Source organism: Ascaphus truei, chromosome 9 (assembly GCF_040206685.1).
Source record: "Ascaphus truei isolate aAscTru1 chromosome 9, aAscTru1.hap1, whole genome shotgun sequence".
NCBI classification, from domain to species: Eukaryota; Metazoa; Chordata; class Amphibia; order Anura; family Ascaphidae; genus Ascaphus; species Ascaphus truei.
In genome coordinates this window covers 5,606,519-5,631,299 of record NC_134491.1, presented here as the reverse complement: position 1 = coordinate 5,631,299, position 24,781 = coordinate 5,606,519, and the positions used below count along the sequence as shown (strand labels likewise).

Here is a 24,781-nt window from a genome sequence, read left to right as displayed (position 1 = left end):
CCTGTTTTTATTGCGTGCTTGTGGGAAATGATCTGTTGCATGTGTCAGACTGCAGGAGGTTACATTGTTGCACTGAGCCTGGGGTATCAGGCTGGCATCACGAGATATTACAGGGCAGAGTATGACCCATTTCTTCTGCTGGCAGTTTTTATCTTGGAGGGGAAGTACAGTTCAATATGTAATCAAAAATGAGAGAGACAGAGACTATTGATCTCATACAATCCAGGAGGAGCATATGTGGGGAATAAAAAAGAAAACAGTGCAAATTTAAGTGTAGATGTGTTGACAATGGGTAAGATATTGATGGAAGTCTTGGCTCTAGTGGTGTTCCTACTTACAAGATGATACAAATAAAAAAGCCTTTTGCAGATTGGGCTGCAGCCCCCGTGGTAGTGATGGTGTGTGGGTCTCCCTCCAGGCTCGTCCCCTCAATAGGGCGGAACAGTATGCAAAGGAATGGGAAAAGCACTACATAGCGCGGTCATGTGGGTATTGTACTTTATATAAAAAAGGAATATAAAATGTGCACTTACAATGTGCCAAGATAAAAACAGGCATGTTACACAATCGTGTGTTGTGGATTTGTCGCCGCTCTCACCGCCTTCCCCTGGATCATCCAAGTGTCCTCCGTCTGCAGTATAAGATCGCAGCTTCACTGTCAGCTTTACGTCCCGATAGGCGTCTGACGTCACGGCTCTGAGGTGCGGCAAGAACTACGGGTCCTCCACTGGTTCAAGAATCCTCAGTCTACGCGTTTCGCCCAGCCCACAAATTGTGACTGCTTCCGGCTTCGTCAGGAGACACTCCTTGAACCAGTGGAGGACCCGTAGTTCTGCAGACGGAGGACACTTGGATGATCGAGGGGAAGGCAGTGAGAGCGGCGACAAATCCACAACACACAATGATTGTGTAACATGCCTGTTTTTATTTAGCACATTGTAAGTGCACATTTTATATTCATTTTTTATATAAAGTACAATACCCACATGACCGCGCTATGTAGTGCTTTTCCCATTCCTTTGCATACTGTTCCGCCCTATTGAGGGGACGAGCCTGGAGGGAGACCCACACACCATCACTACCACGGGGGCTGCAGCCCAATCTGCAAAAGGCTTTTTTATTTGTATCATCTTGTAAGTAGGAACACCACTAGAGCCAAGACTTCCATCAACACATTGTCAACACATCTACACTTAAATTTGCACTGTTTTCTTCTTTTTTATTCCCCACATATGCTCCTCCTGGATTGTATGAGATCAAATCAGACTTTTTGGAACCCGTGAAACAGGTCCCACCAGAGGGTTTGAGCAGGGTTATAATTTATTTGAATTTTATTTGGCACATATGGTTAATTGCACTAATTAGTTGCACATATTATTGTTCACATTATTTGAGTTGTTCGCGCCTTAATTCACTTTAATCACAAGAGACAGAGACTATGGCATATAGTGAGGGGGTAAGGAACTGCTGAAGGAAAATCAATCCGCGCTCATGCTTCCTAAAATGTTGATCTTGAAATAGATCCGCTCTCCCCTTTTGCTGCTGCTCTAATGTGAAGGCGCCCCTCCTTCACCAAGGCCCGCTGTGGGAGAACTCCAGCGACGGATGGACATGCAGAAAGAAGGCACAGAAGCGCACCAAGGGTCAAAATACATGTATTAAACACATAAAACAAGTAGTAACTTACATGTATAATAAAATTAGTCCAGTAGAAGACAGTGCACGGACATCTGGCACAAGTAGATAGTAGACACAGGGGTAAACGCCGTGGCTCACGGATCAGTCCCACGCGCTGGGACCGACTGGCTCGGCAGTACTCAGAGTGGTACTTCCGGGTTGCGTCCTCTCGCGATACCCGTATGGAGTAGTCCACCGCAATCGCCGTGTCTCTACAGCTACAGCACTACTCTATTACCCTATAGTGAGGGGGTAAGGAACTGCGTGTGTATAATACGGCATATAGTGAGGGGGTATGGAACGGTGTGCGTATAATACGGCATATAGTGAGGGGGTATGGAACGGTGTGCGTATAATACGGCATATAGTGAGGGGGTATGGAACGGTGTGTGTGTGAGGAATGCAGCAAACAAGGAGCACACGGGTTTGTTCTCAGCAGTTACCCTTTGAGTGGTACAGAATAATATATAGGTTGCATGATTCACCGTGTTCTATCTCTTTCAGCTGTGGGGTGTGATCAAGCAAGGATACCGCTGCAAAGGTAAATACTTTGCATCTACCAATAGCGCAGGACTGCACAGTAACATACAGATGTATTTATTTATAAAAATGTGTTACCAGGAAAGTAATACATTGCATTGAAAATTACCTCTCGTTTTCAAATATGTCCTGGGCACAGAGTTATGATGACAGATACATGGGTACATTAGGTGACCAGCGATATACACATACACATACACATATACAGTACACACACACACACACACACACGCTGCACTCGTTATTACGGTAGCTCTTTCACATGATGGACATTATAACAGTGGTAATACTTTATCTTCCAAATAACGTCTGCTATATCTGTAACATATGCAAAACAGCAGCACCCTGTCCCCCCTCCCCGCCTGAGTATATTGTTACCTGGTCAGTGCCCGGCCCAATCACTGAACCCTAATGTTGCGTGCCAGTGTATGCAGAACTTTCCAAAGAAAGCTGACTTGATGAAGTGGACAGTTTTTGGTTTGTCTGCCCCTAGACACGGGGTGCAGAGTGAGGCAGGGGTAAATGGGGGGGAGATGATGGCAGCGCTAGATTGAAGCGGAGTTAGGAGTTGCAGGACGGCGCTGGAGCGCGCCCCAGGGGTCCGACCCGGAAGTCTTTCTTTCTTCCGGTGTCTATGCTGCTACATCGCGCTCCTCCATCATCTCCCCCCGCCTGCCTTTATCACCACCCTGTCCCACAGGTAGTCTTGGAGAGGAAGGGGGGGGGGGGTGGAGAGGAGAGGGACAGAGACGATCAGGGAGAGGATGGAGAAAAAAATTGGAGTCAGTATTATCTTATATTACTAGGCTGATTTATTTAAAAACAAACCTATAACATTTGTCATGTTTTACTGTTTTAAAAATGTTATACGATTAATAAAAAGTCATGTGATTTGGATTACATCGGGTGGGGGGTGGGGGGTGAGGGGGCGACTAATGCCACGGATGACAAGGGGGCTCGGTGTAAAAAGTTTGCTCACCCCTGCCCTAGACCATGAATAATCTGCACCATGTGCCCCCTCAGTGCGGTCTGCGCTGTAACACCCACTCGGTACAGTTTGCCAAACACCCTGGCAGCTCCCAGGTGCAGCGGGCAGAGGGAGGAAGGGAGGGAGGTGTGGCAGCTCCCAGGTGCAGCGGGCAGAGGGAGGAAGGGAGGGAGGTGTGGCAGCTCCCAGGTGCAGCGGGCAGAGGGAGGGAGGGAGGGAGGTGTGGCAGCTCCCAGGTGCAGCGGGCAGAGGGAGGGAGGTGTGGCAGCTCCCAGGTGCAGCGGGCAGAGGGAGATGTGGCAGCTCCCAGGTGCAGCGGGCAGAGAGAGGGAGGTGTGGCAGCTCCCAGGTGCAGCGGGCAGAGAGAGGGAGGGAGGTGTGGCAGCTCCCAGGTGCAGCGGGCAGAGGGAGGGAGGTGTGGCAGCTCCCAGGTGCAGCGGGCAGAGAGAGGGAGGGAGGTGTGGCAGCTCCCAGGTGCAGCGGGCAGAGGGAGGGATGGAGGTGTGGCAGCTCCCAGGTGCAGCGGGCAGAGAGAGGGAGGGAGGTGTGGCAGCTCCCAGGTGCAGCGGGCAGAGAGAGGGAGGGAGGTGTGGCAGCTCCCAGGTGCAGCGGACAGAGAGGGAGGGAGGTGTGGCAGCTCCCAGGTGCAGCGGGCAGAGAGAGGGAGGGAGGGAGGTGTGGCAGCTCCCAGGTGCAGCGGGCAGAGGGAGGGAGGTGTGGCAGCTCCCAGGTGCAGCGGACAGAGAGGGAGGGAGGTGTGGCAGCTCCCAGATGCAACGGGCAGAGGGAGGGATGGAGGTGTGGCAGCTCCCAGGTGCAGCGGGCAGAGAGAGGGAGGGAGGTGTGGCAGCTCCTAGGTGCAGCAGCCAGAGAGAGGGAGGGAGGTGTGGCAGCTCCCAGGTGCAGCGGACAGAGAGGGAGGGAGGTGTGGCAGCTCCCAGGTGCAGCGGGCAGAGAGAGGGAGGGAGGGAGGTGTGGCAGCTCCCAGGTGCAGCGGACAGAGAGGGAGGGAGGTGTGGCAGCTCCCAGGTGCAGCGGGCAGAGAGAGGGAGGGAGGGAGGTGTGGCAGCTCCCAGGTGCAGCGGGCAGAGAGAGGGAGGGAGGGAGGTGTGGCAGCTCCCAGGTGCAGCAGGCAGAGGGAGGGAGGTGTGGCAGCTCCCAGGTGCAGCGGGCAGAGAGAGGGAGGGAGGGGGGTGTGGCAGCTCCCAGGTGCAGCGGGCAGAGGGAGGGAGGGAAGGAAGGAGAGAGGGAGGGAGAGGGAGGGAAGTGTGGTACTAACTGTCCCCATTGTGCTTGTGCCACAGACTGTGGGATGAACTGCCACAAACAGTGCAAAGAGCTGGTGGTGTTTGAATGTAAGAAGAGGTCCAAATGCTCCACGGGGGAGAACAGCCCGTCCTCCGACACCGGACAGCCCAGCCCCTACCCAGCGGGGAGCAAAGGGTCTACAAATGGTGAGCCTCCTGCCCCCCGGGGAGATTACTGGGATTAAAAAGAACAAGTCTCTTCTCAGGACTATTAACCCTTTCACTGCCAAAGGGCCGTGCACAGCACAGGAAAACTGCATTATTTTTCTAATCATCATTTGACCCATTATAGGATAATCTAACCCAACATTATTTGTTATTTCCCTGTTGCCTTCCCTGACCCACAGCCTGTCAGTGTTCTGGGTGTAACTGTCTCTCTTCTCTGCTCAGGAGCTGATGAAAGCCGATTTTCTTACCCTAACGGGGAAAGCACCGACCACACCGAGGTCAGTAAGGACCAGACAATCATGCTCGTGGGCAGCTCCGCACAGAAGATCTCTGTGTGGCTACAACCAGCAGTGATGCACAGAGCCACACAGACCGAGAATGACACACCCACTCCGTGCCTACAGATCCCCTCCCCCAGCAGGAGCCAGACACCAGAACCCACCCCATCCCCCTGTCCAAGCCCCACCCCATCCCCCTGCCCAAGCCCTATGCTCATTCGTAAGAGGGCATATGCCAAATGGGAAAACAAGGACACCATCCGCAAGGCCAGGGACGAAGCAAGGGGAGCAAATGCCACAGCACAAGAGGTCGAGCAGGTATACAGCGGGAGAATAGCCCATTCCTGATACACAGTGACATTCCCATTATGTTCTTGTGCGGCACCTTCCTTGTACTTGACTGAAGAAACGGGGCTGAGGGTTGGGGTGTAAAGCATATTGTAGCTCTATGTGTCTGCCAGAGGACCATGCGTCAAACATATGAACCAAAAGCTTAATTAGTAACTTACGAGGCTCAAATGTTATAATAGCAGAAAGGTGAGATCAGTTTCATGTGGCACCAATCTGAAGCAATGTATCAAGGTTATTTGTGACAAATGGACCCCACTTGCATTATTGAGACTTGGGAGAAGTTATAGGAGCAGCTAAGAAAGGAGTTCTATGAGGAGCGGTTCTAGTAGCAGTTTATCGGTAGAGATACAAGGTGCGGTAATAGGTCGAGGAGATAGAGGGAGTGGTTCTAGGTACAGTTAGGGGAGAAGATAGAGCCATTTAGGTACAGTAAAGAAAGGAGATATAGGGAGCGGTTATAATAGCAGTTTATTGGAGGGGATCGGTTCTAGGTACAGTTAGGGGAGGTGATATAAGGAGTTGTGACGTGCACAGTACGGGGGAGGTGTTGCTCTATGATGTAGTACTACCCTATAATATTAAGTCATACTGAGATGCAGATTTTAATAAATCAGTCATTGTCAATATTCCCTCATTTAAATGTGCTAGGGCACAGGCACCATTAACCCTTCTTATCTCAGCGCTACTGAACAATTACATCTCCTGTTCTTTTTCTCTCTCATTTTATAGGAAAGATCCTTTCTGAGGGAGGAGAACTTGGCTCTGAAGATCCAGCTGAAAGACGCTCACAGAAGAATCGAGACGTTGCGGGCAGAACTCAGAAGATATACACAGGACAGCAATACCCACAGGAAGGGATCATAATTGCAAGAGGCCAAACTCAATACGACCCATACTATCCACTCGACCAAGAGTGTACGGCGGGGAGAGAGAGGGCCGTCGCACTGCAGCTCACAGCGTGACAGTGCCGCTGCCAAACATAATGTGTGAATTAGTGCCGTGTTTTGTGTGTTGGATTCTCAGCTAATATTTGTTAGCATCACTGCAAGAAGCACTGAGGTTTGGCAGATTATATATAGAGTACAGTATTCACATCTCTTCCCGAGATACATGTATCTGTGGATAAATACGTCAGCGAGTCTCATGGGTCACACAATCCTCACCGTTGGTTAAATAGTTGGGAATCGATGGTCTGTTGATGATTTCTATACGTCTCTTATAGAGCCAGAGATCAGCATGTGCTGCTCGGCGAAGACCATTCCCCCCTCTGCCGAGAGATGTGATGGTTTAGTAGAGGTTATCTGATGATGAATGTGCTAGTTCTCAGACTGCATGTAGTACAGTTATATTATCTCGGTGCTTACAACAGCCTGTCACTACACCTCACATGAAATGTTCTCTCTGGATGCAGAATAAGTGTGTATTACACACCATATGCCTTTTACCCCTCCCTGCTACCCCCATTATAGCAGTGTGCGAGCTATAAAGTAAGGTCCCTAGCAAAGACCAGCAGCATGTATTTATATCATGACACGGACTGCAACACAAAGCAGCTCAGTCCGTTCCAGACTGTTTCACTGTATCCTGCAGCGCTGATGGGGACGGTTTGGGAGTGGCTGCTATACAGGAAATGTGCAGATCAGCTCTGTGGGACACGAAAACTGAATATATTTAAATCATTTTACCAGCACTAAGATTGGCATCAATGACATGAATCATTCTTAACTTATAGCTTTGTTTCTATACAGTTGCTCATCTCTTCGCATGTTCCAGCAAACGTTTGTGAACCAAGATTTATATGAAGGGCAGGAGCCATAAACCAGCGCTGTAATACACAGTACAGGCTGTAATACACAGCGCAAACATCACATATCTCAATGCAAAAGAAACACAAATCGCTGAACATCACTTTGTAAACAGCTTACTAACCCATGCAATGCTGGCCCCGGCAGCCTCTGGGGTTAATGAATCTGCCAATCTTCCATCAGGATTGGGCCGACTGTTCAGCGATATACATTTTATTACAAATGACGTTTTTTGTACAAAGTGAGTACTTTATAAGGATGCAGCTCTTCAGGTTAAATTCCGATGCATTCGCTTTATAACTGCGTCAGCCAACGCGATCGCTGCTTAATGATAACATCCACAGTAAGAAATCATTATGCAGATGTGATAGGAAGGAGAGCGCTGCACATCTGGAGGCGCTGCTACTGCCTTGTGCTGTTGTGTTATATACAGGAGCTTGTGCCCTAACTCTGCTGGATTATAAGTCACATGTAAAGCAGAACACTGTACATTATGTAAAGTTGTGTGTATATTGTATGTTTTCCTGGTCGGATATTTATATTAAATCTGTAGCTGTGTGAAAAGCATTGGCAGTGTCCCATAAATTAATGGCAAAACAGGGTCATTTAATAAACAGCAGAGAATCTCAAATGACCGGACTTACTACATGTATAGAAGGGTTTTTAAATAAGGAGTTTTCATCCACGCACATTGCAACACCGCAGTAAAAGGGATCAATTCTTAAAACAATCCACATACAATGCAAAAAAAAAACAGATTTTACAAAAACACACACACACACAACACACTTTCTGATTCCTGATGTTGCTGATTAAATTGGACGGATTCCTTCCCGTTGGGTCAAATATTCCAGCTCTCCATAGGAGTAAAAAAAAAAAAAAGGCATTACACCCGTGTCTGAAAATAGCACCAAGAAGCCACCCCAGGGATTTACCCTTTCACTCCATGAAACAACGGCTCGTGGAAAACTTGCTGAAAGTGAAATTGTGTGCGGACTGCTAGGACATGACGTGCTGAAGCAAAATAAGAAGTACAAAAAATCCGGCAAACAGAATAATTACAAATCCCTTCTAGTGCGAGATTAAGATGGCGTTAACTAACGGCACTGCAGAGAAACCGCAGAACAAGGCTCCGCTGAAGAGCAGAAACGGAGGGTTTCCGGTGTCGTGTGACCGTGACCTGGGGCACTGTAAGAAGGTACACGGAGAGCATATATACAGCTCGTATGCAGAACAATTACCCCACAGAATATTCTCGCGTGCGCTTATGAACAAAATCAAGCATTCTATGCAAGGTGTTTTTTTTTATTATATTTTAACCCCATCAATACTGGACGAGACAGAAACACCTCTGCAATGAAACATGGTGTTAGCTCCATTGGTAGCTGGTTAGCTAATGGAGCAGTGCTGCATTATAACCACAAATATATACAAACTAAATAGCACAGCAGATACATTTCCTTTTATTCCCACTACATTGTCATTTTTCATAGAAAATTATTTAGTGCTGTTATTAGAATAAAAACCACATTCTGTATAAAATGCCTCGTTTCGCCTAAATAATCAGATGTGGCCGGACACTCACTGTACTTTAGTATCGGCCTGTAAAATCTATACATGTACGCGTATACAAACATGCCATATAATCCTAACATGCATACTTTTAACCTTCAATCCGGCATCTGTAACCTTTTACCCTGTCCTAAACCCTTAGTAAAATAATGCAAACAGATGGGAGGGGGATGTGGATATCCCCCCACACAAGAAATGACAGCAACGTGACATTTATACAGAGCCCAAATAACCAGCACTGTTTCTGAGACTTTTCTGAAATGAAAGAAACAAAAACAAACAAAAAGAAGAAGCCCATGCTGTGTCATCACTAACGATTATCTCATTCAGCCTCCTCGGTGCTGTGAAGGTCTTTCCCAGCCCCCCACACAGTGACGTTCGTTCTCTACATTACTCTGCAGAGCACTGGCAGTAGTAACCCCAATTTTCTTCGACAGTACGAAATCAAGTATAACTAAAATCTCCTATAACCCCCTCTGCCGCCATAACGGGCACTGTGCCCTCCATACCCCCCTCCACCCCCACCCCCACCCCTCCCTCCTCTCCATCCTCCTCTTCCGCCATCGTTCTGTCTCTTCTGCCAGGGAGGCATCTCTGGAGCTGGAGGCTGAATCTCGGAGGGTCGCCCACCTCGGTCAGGCACGCTCCCCATTAATACCTAAACAGGGAGGGAAGGATTCATGTGTTGGCAGGTACAGCGTTACAGTATTAAAGTGGCCACATCACTGGGGAAACGGACATTGAGAAGGCCTCACTGTGTGCACGATACAGCTTCAACCTCTACAGCCCTACAAAACTGTGGCAGCTGGCTGTGCAGGAGAGCAATGCAAAGCAATGTAACGACACACAGAGCAAAATAGGAACAAAACAGAACTATACCACTTTGAACAAGTAACACTAAGCAATATAGCATGCAGAACAATGCAATATGATCACACACGCACAGATGGAGGGGAAATTAATTGAACTAAACAATATCCCCCAAAGTAATATAATACTACGCAGAGCAACACAATGCAATAATATAAACGACAAATGCAGCAATAAAAGATGCGGAGCATTCCACTGCAAACAGACATAACCGAGTGTTTCAACATCGTCCACAACAATTTTGCAGTGTGGTGCCAGTCCATGGCAGTGACGGGTTAACGCGGGTACATTCCTAAAGAAGTGTATCCCGTGAGAATTCCCACATCAGCAAGCATACAGGAGGTGAAGTCATGTACCCACCCACTCCGCCCCCACACACGTGTAATGGACATGTCACCTTGTTGACAGCACACACAGTCTTCTGGCGGATGTCACCGCTGCTGGTGCGGACGATATTAGCGAGCTGATCCCGGGCAGCCAGGAGGTGCGACAGCGATACTGTAGGTTTTGGATGCAGTGAGTATCGAATGGGCTGGTAAACACGGGCGATCTCATCTGTTTTGGTCTGTGACAGAAAATAGAGGTTAAAAGAAGCAGACAGATATAGATACACACACACACACACACACACACACACTATTCTGCACTTTAAAGCAACATTTCATTCAGAATTCTGTTTGTTTTTTGAATAAATCAGTTGTGTGGTATTAGATAATACTTATTGCATTTTCCTTTTACTCTATGCCCTTTTCTAATGATTGTTTATGTTATAGCAACTATTTAGGAAGCTACAGCACTTGTTGCGTGTCATGTGAAGCAGGATCTGTGCCGATCGGCAGCTTAGATAATTGCATTGCCGTAAAGGCAAGGAACGGCTGCATTTATTAAAACTAAAAGACACGAAGAAGAAATGCCCCTTAATACGATATTCATGCACAAGGAACTTCTTCCCCAAAGATCTTACAATCTCATTTTTGATGCCTAGGACATATTGACTTGTAACATTATATATAATCTGCATCCATGAACTGAATTACAAAAAACAGACCGCCACACTTACCACTGTTAATAGAAAATATACATGAATATATCACGGAGAAGCACACCAAATACATGTATTATAAATACGTTATACCACTGTCTTACTGCGAGCAAACTAGCCTTTATCAAATAAACACACTATCATAGCATGTAGGAGATGTCACTTTACGGTATTATTCAGCTCAGCTTCCGTAACCTTTGTAATTAATTTCTAATAACTATACAGCAGTTGCAGTTTCTTCAGTCTCAAACACTGGATCTGGAGCCCAGTTTCTCTGCATCTGCCTTCAAACTCTAGGTGAAAGATGATATAGTGTAGTGGTATATCCTGGCTGAGCCAAGCAAGATTTCAGACCTGTGCAATCTGTATGGCAGTGCTGCCACCTACAGGCTTGCAGTGGCACTGCATGTTACCTGGATAATAAGCCCTCTGTATTACGAGTGCTGACCTTTGCTCTGTCCGACCAGCCAAATGACTGCACAGTTACGTCCAAACGTTTCATTAACATCCTGCGCCGACACTCGTACTCCGTGGTGAGGGCCGTATTGATTTTCTCCAGCCGCTCCTGTGGCACAGACCCAACATTGTGAGGTTACAGAGATACAGATGGCTTGTGGTATCCGGACATTGTACCGCCACCCCCAGGTACCCCGGAGACGCGCCATTTATCGCACAGTGATTGGGCACAAACTACCACCGAGTTCAATAAGAGTTTTCTGCAATTTTAGCTTAAAGAATAAGCCCCTGAAATTGAGCGCGTCATTACATGCAAAGAATACAATAACCCACCAATGTCAGCTTCGCGTCTATTCAAGCGCATACAGATGGCCGTCAGTGGGATGTTCAGAGCCGAAAGTAGTTAAGTCAGCACTTTCAGATAATAAGTGGCTACGCCGTAGTTTTATCACCCCACATATTGCATTGATTAAGCCAATATTTTATCTCAGAACAATAAAATATCCCTACTGACCTTTGATAAATAGCGCCGTTTTAGTATATAGACAATATGAACAGAATAATTTAAGCATTTCCCTGCCAAGAGCCGACAGCATTCCCATGTTACAGGCGTGCGGACTCAATGGCAGATTATGCAACACACGCTGCAGTGCCCCCCCCCCCCCCCCCATGGCCTCTTACCAGATGCTCGGTGTTCAGCTCTGCGCTCAGCAGCGGACGTCCCATGTAAATCGGTGTCACCTGCACTAGAACCTCTGTGACCTTCAGCAGGAAGAGAGAGGCCAGCGTGAGAAGCAAACACCCTCACAGCACCACAAGGAGCCACGGGGACGGAAAGCAGCCGCGGGGAGGGCGCGCAGCCGCGGGGACAGCGCACAAGCACTAGCTGCAGCATAAACTCATCCAGTATGACCACATCTCAGCATCTAATGCTTCTTCTCCAAGGAGAACGATTACTTCAGCTGCTGCCTTTAATAGCCGCAATCTAAATACATAAAGACAAACCTCGCTCCCCCACCAGGAGAAAAGGGTCTCTCACTGGTTACTGCAAAAAAATCTAGAGACCTGGTCATGCCCCTTGCCTTTGGGAGTTGATGGGTTAATACAACCCGGATGAGTTCCCCACCTTTGCCTCCACGCTTCTTAACACAGACGTGAGGTCGGAGAGAGACTGGTCGGTGAGGCGGAGCGCGTCACAGATGGCTCTCACTTCACGCTGCACAGCATCACACCCGCTCACGTCCCTTTGCTTCTTCCTCTGCAGGATGTGCAGGGCCTGCAGCTCTGTGCCTAGGAACACTGACAAAAAAAGGGACATTCAGCATCACAACCCTCACGTGACATCCGCAGGTAACTTATTGCGATAAGACAAAGATAATCTAAAGTACACAAAGACCAGCATTAAGTAGTGGGTCTGTATGTCCCCAAGTTACATGCACTCGCACCCAAACAAGTAATATATAAGTATTATCACTGAAATCATGCTAGAAGTAAAACACCATGAATAAAAGACGAGTGAGAGGTATTGAAATGGTTTAAAACACTTTTATTGTATATAATGATTAAACTAAAAGGGGTGTATATATAGTCTCCCATGAGGCGACAGTAGCTGGTGATAATCTGATATATATGTAGTGGACAGTAATAGGTCTACTGTCCACTGCTCTCTGGGGATGATCTATTGTGTTTACGTAACCGTATGTTACTCTATAAAAGGTAGAGTATCTAAGGGAAGAGTCTTGATCATCAGATGAAGAGCAGAAGAAAAAAAAAAGTCAGGAGCAACCAAAAAAAGCCTACTAGAAGGAAGAGACTCGTAGAGAGCCCTGTTCCACGACCACACTACAATTGCAAAATATATCAAAGGCTCTGCTTTCCCATGGTAAGAACGGCATTATCAGGCTGGAGAAAGATATACCGTGGTAGGGATGGATTTCAGAGGACCATATCTCATCCGAGCGTCTGGTGTCCTATGATGGTCCTCTGAAATCCGTCCCTAACACAGAGTCAGAATTATATATTACTTGTATGGTTGCGAGTGCACGTAACTTGGGGACTTACTGGCCCACCACTTTCTGCTGGTCTTGGTGTACATCAGTTTATCTTTTTTGTCTTGTCTCTTTCTCATAGTGCACCTCTCTATCCTTACTCCTTTTGGAGTGCTGGTATCTATCTTGTTTGGAACTTATGGCGATAACCTGGGGAACTGGATCACACACCACTCATCGTGAAAACCGGACTAGTAAGAGACACAATACTTAATACAGGGATATTCTCAGAACAATTGTATAACACCGCGATTATAGTGGCAGCGCGCGCATTTCTCCTCCAGAACAAATGTATGTACCCTCACAATGCCATCCATAGTGCGCGCGACCGCGTGCACGATTCTGCAGAAGACAAAAAATGTTGTCTTTGCCGCGCAGCAGCCAGGTCAAGTGCGCAGTTCAGCAAATGAGGGTGAAACGCTAACGTGACGTCACGGCTAGGCATCCGTCACGCCTCCCCGTCTCCTCGCCCGTCACCCTGCACCACAGTACAGGTTTTGCTTGAGTGGCAGGCGCGCGTGATATAACGCGTGCAGCCACTATAATCACGACAGCCTTCTATTCTCTGCGGTTATCAGCCTCTCTCGACCCCTAGTGAAAGTGTGCAGTACCTGCAGCTGTCAGTCTCATGTCTGCCCAGTGTGTCAATTTCTACAAGAAAGGAGGCAGGCACACGGTCAATCAGAAATGAAATGTAATGTGCCAAAGAAACCGACGTTTCGGCAGTGCAATACTGCCTCTCTCACACCTTGAGAAAGACAGTATTGCACTGCCGAAACGTCGGTTTCTTAGGCACATTAAATTTCATTTCTGATGACCGTGTGCCTGCCTCCTTTCTACCTACGGGACTACTTCGGGACATCAGGATTTCCCTGGATCCAGCGCACCGGCAGCCAAGTACCCCATCTATTTACCAGTGTGAGCGAGTGCGTGCACTCTCATTTCTCTGAATTTCTACAAAAACACACATTGAAGTATTAAAAAGGTTCATGGCAGACAGCTTACGCTAAATATATACTGTTTGTGCAAAGACAAAATAAGGAAAGTCATGCAGAGTTCCCAGTGCTAGTCATATCCCGGCGTTGTGCAAAGAAAGGGCACCTTGTGTACAATAAATCAGATCCGTGTTCATACAACTGCACTGAGTGACACCATCCGACACTTTGCGTGGCATATACCAGGACACACTGAGAACAAGACTTCTCCATGTTTTGTCACTGGTTAAATATTTAATAAATGATCCATTTTATTTTAGATTTTATTGTATTTAAAAAAAATTGGGGGGGGGGGGGGGGTTGGGGGGCATTCCCTGAGAACCCCACAATGTACAATGCAACAAGACCACAATTGGAGCTTCTCCTCTGAGAGTACAAATCTCAAAGTTGTCATGAAACCCATTTTTTCAGGGGAGGGGCTGAAGTTTTACAGCAGATAAACACTGGAGCCCACTTATTATTCCCATTTCCTGTCTGCCATCAAATTCTATGTTTCTCTGACAGGGTTAATGCACATCCATTGCAGCAATACAGCACTCACACAGGAGTCTCAAACAGTCGTCCCTGGTTTTCAGCCGGTCCTTGATGTCTCCGGAAACAAGCGTAGAATAAGGACATGACAGCTCCTTCAGGAATCCACTGACTTCCAACTGAGCACCTTCTATGTCTTCTCCTCAAAAAGAGGGCAGAATGAATCAAGCATTACAGACTCGTTACCAAGTGAATAGGACACGACAAGCCAAGAGCGGCAGTCCCACTAACAAGAATTTGGGAGAAAACACCGGAAAAGAATATGACAATCTGGTTACTGGGTTTTAATGCAACTCACTGCAGTGCCATTACATACATGGTCAGGAATCAGCGAGGGGACCACCCTGACCAAGTCTGGACCTGAGGCTTACAGGGACCATCTAAAACAGCAGATTCATCTAGAGGATCAGACGGGAGTGACGCATAGGAGGCCCTTACCTGCAGAGCTGATACTCTCCTCCAAGTCACACAATAGCTTAATTTGAGAGCTGAGCCAGCACAGCAGCTGCGAGTACTCTAGGGACATGAGACCAACTTCCAATGCCCGGCCCAGCGCTGCCTCCTCAAGCAGAGGGCCCTGGTACCTGGAAGAGCAGGACACAAAAACATGAAAAAACACACACACACACACACACACACACACACACACACACACACACACACACACACACACACACACACACACACACACACACACACACACACACACACACACACACACACACACACACACACACACACACACAGTTACTCACCCCAGGGCCTCTAAAGTATCCAACAAATCCGCCTCCATCGGGGTTTCTCTCAGTCCTGTATCACTTCCCGCCTCGCACTCCCTGGTGCAGCAAGGAGATGAGTCCGTGCGACCCCGGACTCCCAGCACAAAGGTTCCGCCCTCGATGGCAGCAGCGAGTAGGATATATAAATAACACAATGCAAAACACTCATTACTCTGCGGATATGATTATATCCTATCATATCCTGCCATATTATATATCCTATTATATATTTATATCATGTCATATTGTATCCTATCGTGACTTCTTATATACCCTGCCATATTGTATTATATCCTGTTATTATTTGCTTGCACTGCTTCCTCCCTATTTGGTAAGCCATTAGGTTTATGTGCGTTACATCATTCGGTTCCCCCATTGTACCTCACTACAGAATATTGACACTTTATGAATAAATAATATTGTATCATATTATCACGCATGCTTTATCACATTACCCCAATTCTTATTACATTGTAAGGTCTGGAAGGCAGGATTCCCCCCCCCTCATTTTTTATGACCCCCCCCCCCCCCTTTATTTGTATGGGTATTTTGCCAGTATTTTGGAATGTCTGTATGTTCTTCCTGTAAAGTGCCCTGTACGTGAGTATCTATATATACCCCGCCGTATCATTCCGATCATTACACTATATGGTAATTATCATTTCATTTTCTGTGTATATTATACACTGTTGTTATCTTATCATTCTATTGATTTAAACAGTATATTAACTATAATATATAAATAATATATAAAACACTTATATGAAATATGACCACACTCCTATGTGAGCATCTCATGTTCGTAGATAACAATATTAGCCCCACTGCAGGGCAACAGGACAAGTGTCCCTCTTCTGCAATAAAGCACTTACGATCTGGGTCACCGCCAGATAATATCACCCTGAAGTTATATATGCCAACCTGTCCAATGAGAGCCATATTGCTCTGCTAGGACAAGTGTAAGCACACTATATTATTTTGGGGTCACATTTGTATGGCTGCCTCCACAATTAAAAAAAAAATTCTTCAAAGTGCCGGTCTCCTCTAAGACAGAGATACAAAGTACAGCTCTACTCACAACTTCATAATGAAGTTCTCCATTTAACGTGACAACCAAGAGCAGTGGAATAACAACGTTTCAGGTTCCATATAGACCTTCCATATGGGACCTGAAACGTTGTCTTTCCGCTGTTCTTGGCTGTCACATTAAGGAGACTCTCATTATGAACCTGTGAGAAGAGCTGTACTTTGTATCTCAGTCTTTGAGGAGACCGGCACTTTGAAGACTTTGTTTGTCTGTGTTGTGTTGGCTGCACAAGGCGGATTCTCCTCGCCTCAGGCTGTTTCCCTGCACTTTTGGAATTGCCTCCAGATTTTCACATGAACACTACGGAGTGCAGCTTGTTTGTGTGAGTGAAAGCCCACACAGCACATTATCTACTGTGCAAATGTTTTGCAAAATAACTCAAAGCAGCAGTCCAAGCTGCGGTTTATTTAATTTTGTCCCCCTTTAATATGTGCATCAATACAATCCACACAATGATAAGTAATTAGCTAGGTTTCTGATCGATCTGTTCTCCTGCAGTAAATGGCTGTTAGTGCAGCAGAAGAGGACCAAAGATGCAAAGTTCTCGTGGGGAAGATCATGTGACCAGGCAGGCACTGATACAATTGGTGCACTGCCAGAGAGAGGGCAGGGCTCAAAAAGGGGTGTGCCAGAGTCTGTTTTAGAAGAGGAAGGGGATGTGACTATGTAAATGGTTGCTATTGAAATCAAAAATGCTTGTTACATTATAATACAGCGTTGCGCAAACTGGGGTGCAAGAGATTTGTCAAGGGGGCGCAGGCTGTTGCAGAGGCCACGCGCTCTTCCCCAAGGCATTTAATTTAATACCAGGGGATCGTGTGAGGTCTCTGCAACACTCCACTTACCTTGATTCAGCCGGCTGTGTGACGCGGCGTCATGGCATCGCGGCGTCAAATGACACGCAGGGTCATGGCATGACGTCACATGACCTCCGCACGCCGGGAAGCATGGTGAGGGGATTAGGCAGGGGGCGTGCAGTGCGAATAGTTTGCGCACCCCTGTTATAATACATTAAAATGTAATTCAAAGTTGTTTTTAAAAAAATGCTACATGTATGTTCTCATAGTACAGAACTGATTTATTTTTTAAAAGGTGTGTGCCGAGCACGCGCATTTTAAGTGAAACTTCTTTGTTTTTTATCACTGTTTTGTCACAGAAATTGTATTTGTGATGGTGATGTTTTTAATTAAAAATCAAAACAATTTCAGTGACAAAACACAAAGAAGTTTGACTTAGAACGCGCGTGCTCGGCACACCCCCTGTTTTAGCTATTCGCACTTCTATATTTCTAGTAGCTGTGAATTCCTTGTTTGTGTGTGTCTGTGTCTCTGTGTTTGTCTGTCTCTCTGTGTGGTGGGGTTGCCGCGGCTCCTGCGCCAGTGCCTGCTGCGCATGCGCATCTAGCCGGTGCCTGGTGCGCATGCGTGCCATCGGCTACTGCGCATGCGTGCCCAGCCATAGACTACTCAACATGTGCGGTGAGCCGTCGGTGGGGATCTCTGCGCATGCGCAGGCTGTGTAGGGAGATTTTGGCCATACGCTTGCTCGCGGAGAGTCTCTGTGCATACGCTTGATTGCGGGGCCGCGTGTGCAAGCGGAATATGCTCACGGAGATGCCGGTCTATGCGCATGCGCTGGCAGAGATGGACACCCCAGCGCTTGTGCTGGTTGCCGCGGACGACTCTGGGCATGCAGTAACTGTTATTGAGGTGTGTTGGTGAGGGCCGTTTCTGTGCATGCGCGGCCCAACGGCCTCATCTGCCAGCACTGACGTCACTTCCATAACATACGTCCGTCTCCTTGCAAGGAGATTTGGTGACTGTAAAGACATTTCACTTTAAAAAAAAAACACACATGTAGGATATTGCTTGGTCTGCTGCTTTAAAGAGTACTAGGTATTATATGTATATTCTTTTTGGGAGAAAGTGGGGGACGGGGAGAGAGGGAGAGCGAGAAGCGAGGATGGGTGGGAAGAGCAGTCAGATCACTGTATAATCCATTACTCAATATGGCCACTTGGTGGTGGAATGGAGTTAATTTTCAGTCCATGCTGCACAGAGTTCCCATGCTCAGAGCCTGTGGGGTCCACCTATCAAGGCATTTTCTCCCTGCACCTATGTATTAAAGCATTTCCCTTCATCTGCCACAATGGGGAGAGTCAGTAGGAGGAGTTGGAGGGGAGTTACATGGTGCACAGATAATGAGATGTAATAATAATAACTTTATTTCATATAGCGCTTTACTCCCAATGGGACTCACAGCGAATCACAATTACAGCATAGCGCGCGGTACTCAGCACACAGGAATGTTACACAGGTCCCTGCCCCGTAGTTTACAATCTGTGTTTTTTTGGTGCCTGAGGCACATGGAGATAAAGTAACTTGCCCAGGGTCACAAGGATCTGACACCAGGAATTGAATTAGGTTTCTGATTCAAACTCAAGAGTTATTCTTTACCGGGTCAGTGTCTACTCACTGAGCCACGCCTCTGTATCGCATTCTGCATCTCTGTCCCAGCGTGCACCTTGGGGAGTCAGTAGGAGTTACATCATGCACAGATTATGAGATGTATCACATTCTGCATCTCTCTGCCTCAGTTTGCACCTTGGGGCGAGTCAGTAGGAGGAGTTACATGGTAAAAAGGGGTGTAGAGACTGCGCTGGTTAGGAGCTTCCTGCTAAGTCAATCCCGCTGCTCCAACTTTTCCCATGATCAAACGGGGTAAACTTCAACCACTTAAAAACAAAAAGGGCAGCGCAGAAGAGACTGACTCAGTAAAAAATATAATCACGTTATCTCATAAAGCAGTAAAACAACTACATTGCATATAAAACATTGGATAACATGGATGGCCCGAATCCACACACCGTGGACTATTGTTCCCCAGGCTGTCCCTTTAGGCGGATGGTAAACAGCACAAGCCGGTAGCCCAATGGAACGAGCAGCGGGTGTCCTCTCTCAACGCGAGACCCGCAACGGAGCTCCAGTAGCGCATTCGTGGATGGTGGGGGAATGGGAGGAGTCGTACCGGGACGCCTGTCATCACAGCGCCCTACCAGTTGCCTCCAGGAGTCAGTAGGAGTTGGGAGGAGTTAGATGGTGCACAGATTATAATGAGATGCATCAAATTCTGCGTCTCTGTCCCAGCTTGCACCTTGGGGAGAGTCAGTAGGAGGAGTTGGGGGGGAGTTACACGGTGCACAGATTATAATGAGATGTATTACATTCTGCGTCTCTGCCCCAGCTTGCACCTTGGGAGAGTCAGTAGGAGTTGGGGGGAGGGGAGTTACATTGTGCACAGATGAGATGTATCACGTTCTGCGTCTCTGCACCATGTTTTCTGTTTTTTATTTGCCCCCCAAATCTTTTGCATCTGAAATGCCGTAAATCTAACATTCTGCATGGGATGTAAGACACTGTTATTACACACCCCGCCGTGCTGCGTCTAAACACACTTTCTCTGCATTGCTGTGGAGACCCCACTGTGTTGGGTCACTCTATAAACTCAGCACATTTATAGTACAGAATAGGAAGGAGCCCGTGAAGTGTGTACACTAGTTGTGTTAAACAACTGACAGGAGGAAAACAAGTTTAATTTAATTATATTTTTTAATCATTAGGTAATTGCGGAGAGGAAAAAAAAAAACACATTAAAATGTAATCTGTTTTAATACAATACTGTTATTTGATATGTCAAATTACAAGGGTAATGATGTAACAAAAACAGTTACAAACTCATATATGCATATTTACACCAGCTACTCAAAGTAACTCGCTGGAATTTGTCCTACAGGTAAAAAGAAAGTGTGCCCATTGTCAGGAGTTAAACCAGAATCATAGGGCACGTTCACAAACCAACCAAAAATACAACTTTTTAGGTGTTGAAGGATTTTCTTTTGAAGACGGGGGTATTTGTAGGTAACAATGAGGCACTTTTAGGTCATCAAAGTGGTCAAAAGACATTTGCACTGAGCCAGGGAAAAGCAGGGAGTCCACCTGCAAGCCGCCGTTAAAGAACGATCACGCTTACTCGCGAGAGAGAAAAAAACAGGTACCCGTCTGCTCGCCGTACTCGTGGAATTGCTGCAGTTTGAAGCCACTTCAGGAAAAGGCACGTGGAATGCATTTTCAGTGGGTTACATTAAAGATGGATGCCTCCCTGATGTCTTCCATCTACCCATAGTAAACATAGTTAGCATCACTTGTGGTATGTGGTTGCTGGAGCCACAGGGCCCCCCTTGATTAACCCCTTCAGTCCCAAGAGGAGCCACAAATATACAGGGAGTAAGCGTGTTTCTGTTCCCGTTGGCAGTGAAGGGGTTAAATATACAGGGCCCACTTTTGCCCTAAAAAGGCATAGATTATAAAATAAAATACAAAACCATGGAATTATGAAGCCGAATAAAAAAACAGGTCTTTTCAGAGTGAGAGTGGAGGCCTCCATGACCTGAACCACTGAAAACCATTCCATCCGTAGAATTTCAGCCGCCATCTATGAGAAGGTCACTGTAAATGGAATTCAAGTCATTCGTAATCCATGTTGTCTGTTAGAATCCATTTTGTTTCCCCAGAATCTATTCTGTAATGTTAGTTTGTGAAACTAATTGTGGGATGTGAGAAACACGTAGTAAGGGTAAACATGTTACTATTATTTATGATAACATAAGTTGGTACATATAACAGCTCATGTATCCAAGGTTTAGATAAAAATATAGGCTGTATGCCAAAGATTTTGTTGTATTATTTTTCTTATAATACACAGCTTTCGGCTTTCTCATCTTATTAATGCCTAATAGTCCATGAATAGGTTAATTTAGTAGCTAGGAAATAACTATATGAATCCTGTTTGAGAGTAGATGCGTCAGAACAGAAATACATAGTCCAAGTCTGTTCCCCATTGTTAACCCATTGTTAACCTGCCCGTGCCTGCATTTGCCTTACTGCAGCTGCCTCTAGGAAAATAAGGCAAAGAATCTGTATTTTCACACACTTGGAACGTTTATTTTCAGTAATAAGGCACTGCAGAGACAGCCCTGCCTGTCACCTTACTAATGAAAGCAATGGGGTTTTTATACTGTAGAAGAAAAACAGCAGGAAATGCAGTTCGATTGTTACAATCAGGGAAAGCATTAGAGGCTTCCTGGAGAATCACCCATTCCCCTCTGCAGCACCCTGTGCTAAAGGTGGGAGAGAATGAAGTCGTGAGGGAGAAATATACCTGCAGTTTGCCGGACTGGAAGTGGGACTTCTGCAGCAGACCTGGCAAGGACCAGTTAAGTATTCAGGAGCTTCCATTTAGTATTTACGATTTTCAGCGTCGAACGGTTAACAAAAACGGGAAAGGCATTTAACCAGAATCCAAGCCACAAGTGTGAGCAAATAAAAGATGTTCCCAAATAACCCAATCATTTCATACGTATAAACGCTCAGCACCGTGTACTTAGTTAGACACTGAAGCAGCCCGAGGACTTCTTAAGGAACATGAACTTTGTTTGTCAGGGCCTTTAAAAAAAAAAAAAAAGTCAGCCATTTTTAAAAGACCCCAAATGTATCACATATATATTTTAAATGAGGGAATGGTGCAAAGAGAGTGCGTAAGTATAGTTGCAGTTTTCACTTTAACACTTTCACAGCCGGGGATGAAAGATACCACAGTACGCCCCAGCACAGAAATTAACCCCTTTATTGCCAGAAGGGCACGGAAGGCATTCCTTTGGGATCCGTTGCATGCCCTTCTGGAAAGCGAAAGGGTTAATATTCTGTGTGAACACCAAGAATACTCATCCAACTCCTGTCTCCATCACATACACATGTAATTAGGTCCCTCTGCCCTGGCTGTGAATTAAACACCCGGCGTCCCCACAATGCCCAAGTGAATAATACCATAAATATCCTGGGTGTGAGCAGCACTGACCCTCGTACACTGCACCGTCAACATTAACACGTCATACACACACTGCACTTTCTCTATACAGAACACCTGCACTGACCAGTTATACACACACCGCACTTCCTGCACTGACCAATTATACACACACCGCACTTCCTGCACTGACCAATTATACACACACCGCACTTCCTGCACTGCCCAGTTATACACACACCGCACTTCCTGCACTGACCAGTTCTACACACACCGCACTTCCTGCACTGACCAGTTATACACACACCGCACTTCCTGCACTGACCAGTTATACACACACCGCACTTCCTGCACTGACCAGTTATACACACACCGCACTTCCTGCACTGACCAGTTATACACACACCGCACTTCCTGCACTGACCAGTTATACACACACCGCACTTCCTGCACTGCCCAGTTATACACACACTGCACTTCCTGCACTGACCAGTTATACACACACCGCACTTCCTGCACTGCCCAGTTATACACACACCGCACTTCCTGCACTGACCAGTTATACACACACCGCACTTCCTGCACTGACCAGTTATACACACCGCACTTCCTGCACTGACCAGTTATACACACACCGCACTTCCTGCACTGACCAGTTATACACACACCGCACTTCCTGCACTGCCCAGTTATACACACACTGCACTTCCTGCACTGACCAGTTATACACACACCGCACTTCCTGCACTGCCCAGTTATACACACACCGCACTTCCTGCACTGACCAGTTATACACACACCGCACTTCCTGCACTGACCAGTTATACACACACCGCACTTCCTGCACTGACCAGTTATACACACACCGCACTTCCTGCACTGCCCAGTTATACACACACCGCACTTCCTGCACTGACCAGTTCTACACACACCGCACTTCCTGCACTGACCAGTTATACACACACCGCACTTCCTGCACTGACCAGTTATACTGTACACACACCGCACTTCCTGCACTGACCAGTTATACACACACCGCACTTCCTGCACTGACCAGTTATACACACACCGCACTTCCTGCACTGACCAGTTATACACACACCGCACTTCCTGCACTGACCAGTTATACACACACTGCACTTCCTGCACTGACCAGTTATACACACACCGCACTTCCTGCACTGCCCAGTTATACACACACCGCACTTCCTGCACTGCCCAGTTATACACACACCGCACTTCCTGCACTGACCAGTTCTACACACACCGCACTTCCTGCACTGACCAGTTATACACACACCGCACTTCCTGCACTGACCAGTTATACACACACCGCACTTCCTGCACTGCCCAGTTATACACACACCGCACTTCCTGCACTGACCAGTTATACACACACCGCACTTCCTGCACTGACCAGTTATACACACACCGCACTTCCTGCACTGCCCAGTTATACACACACCGCACTTCCTGCACTGCCCAGTTATACACACACCGCACTTCCTGCACTGCCCAGTTATACACACACCGCACTTCCTGCACTGCCCAGTTATACACACACCGCACTTCCTGCACTGACCAGTTATACACACACCGCACTTCCTGCACTGACCAGTTATACACTTCCTGCACTGACCAGTTATACACACACCGCACTTCCTGCACTGCCCAGTTATACACACACTGCACTTCTTGCACTGACCAGTTATACACTTCCTGCACTGACCAGTTATACACACACCGCACTTCCTGCACTGACCAGTTATACACTTCCTGCACTGACCAGTTATACACACACCGCACTTCCTGCACTGACCAGTTATACACACACCGCACTTCCTGCACTGACAAGTTATACACCCCCCCCCCCCCCTTCACATATGGAAGCCTCATCTAGTCTCTTGTTCCCTGGACGAGCTGGGGGAGCGGACCGGCTCTACTGCCTTCCATTCCTCTGACCATGGAACCGCCAGCAGCGAGGGAATAACCGGCTCCGTGGCTTTAGCTGGTCTGACAGTCATGGTTCAGTGACTAGCTGGAGGCGCACAGCCACTACAGGGTCACAATCTGCCTCCGTTCTACATGTACTTATAATAACAATGGTGCAATTCCAATTCCAAGGTGCTGTGCATTTTACGGCCCTCGTGCAGCCACATCTGGGCAGAATCCTGGCAGCACTTTTCTGGCTTTCCTCTTAACGACCCAATTACAAAAGGGACAGAGCAGCACATGGAGATAACGTAGTTTGCTCACTATCAAAGTGTAGGAAGCTGGCACTGGAATCATGCACACCAAGTCCTGCACTTTAACCACTGCACACGTCCTCCTTTTCCTGCTGGCACACCATACATTTTCTCAGCCATTAAACCTACAAATAAGAGCCTGCCTCCCAGTAAATGGTCCTATATATTAGGGGCCGCAG

General features: G+C 47.0%; 2 protein-coding genes across 9 annotated transcripts in view; one reads left to right on the top strand and one right to left on the bottom strand.

Annotated features, from left to right (window-relative positions):
- RASGRP1 (RAS guanyl releasing protein 1) overlaps nt 1–7,733 on the top strand; it is a 231,385-nt gene extending 223,652 nt beyond the window's left edge. For 3 of the 5 annotated variants that reach the window (XM_075613238.1, XM_075613237.1, XM_075613235.1), the window contains 4 exons: nt 2,182–2,218; nt 4,510–4,659; nt 4,903–5,276; nt 6,039–7,731. In XM_075613238.1, coding sequence (XP_075469353.1) covers nt 2,182–2,218; nt 4,510–4,659; nt 4,903–5,276; nt 6,039–6,173 — 696 coding nt within the window. In that variant the 3' untranslated portion in view covers nt 6,174–7,731. Of the gene's footprint in view, nt 1–2,181; nt 2,219–4,509; nt 4,660–4,902; nt 5,277–6,038 lie in introns of all 5 variants that reach the window. The other 2 variants (XM_075613239.1, XM_075613236.1) reach the window with 2 other exon arrangements.
- A 665-nt stretch (nt 7,734–8,398) lies between these two features.
- Nucleotides 8,399–15,526, bottom strand: FAM98B (family with sequence similarity 98 member B). Of its 4 annotated transcripts, none has more exons than XM_075613240.1 (8): nt 15,384–15,526; nt 15,067–15,212; nt 14,639–14,770; nt 12,181–12,353; nt 11,736–11,816; nt 11,047–11,163; nt 9,954–10,121; nt 8,399–9,344 (listed from the first exon to the last, which is right to left on the bottom strand). In XM_075613240.1, exons 1-8 carry the CDS (start codon nt 15,419–15,421, stop codon nt 9,141–9,143), a joined length of 1,059 nt encoding a protein of 352 aa, XP_075469355.1. In that variant the 5' UTR covers nt 15,422–15,526; the 3' UTR covers nt 8,399–9,140. The 4 variants fall into 4 exon arrangements, with proteins under 4 accessions (XP_075469355.1, XP_075469356.1, XP_075469357.1 ...); XM_075613241.1 differs by having other exon boundaries at nt 14,639–14,767; XM_075613242.1 differs by having other exon boundaries at nt 14,639–14,764.
- Nucleotides 15,527–24,781: the final 9,255 nt, after the last annotated feature.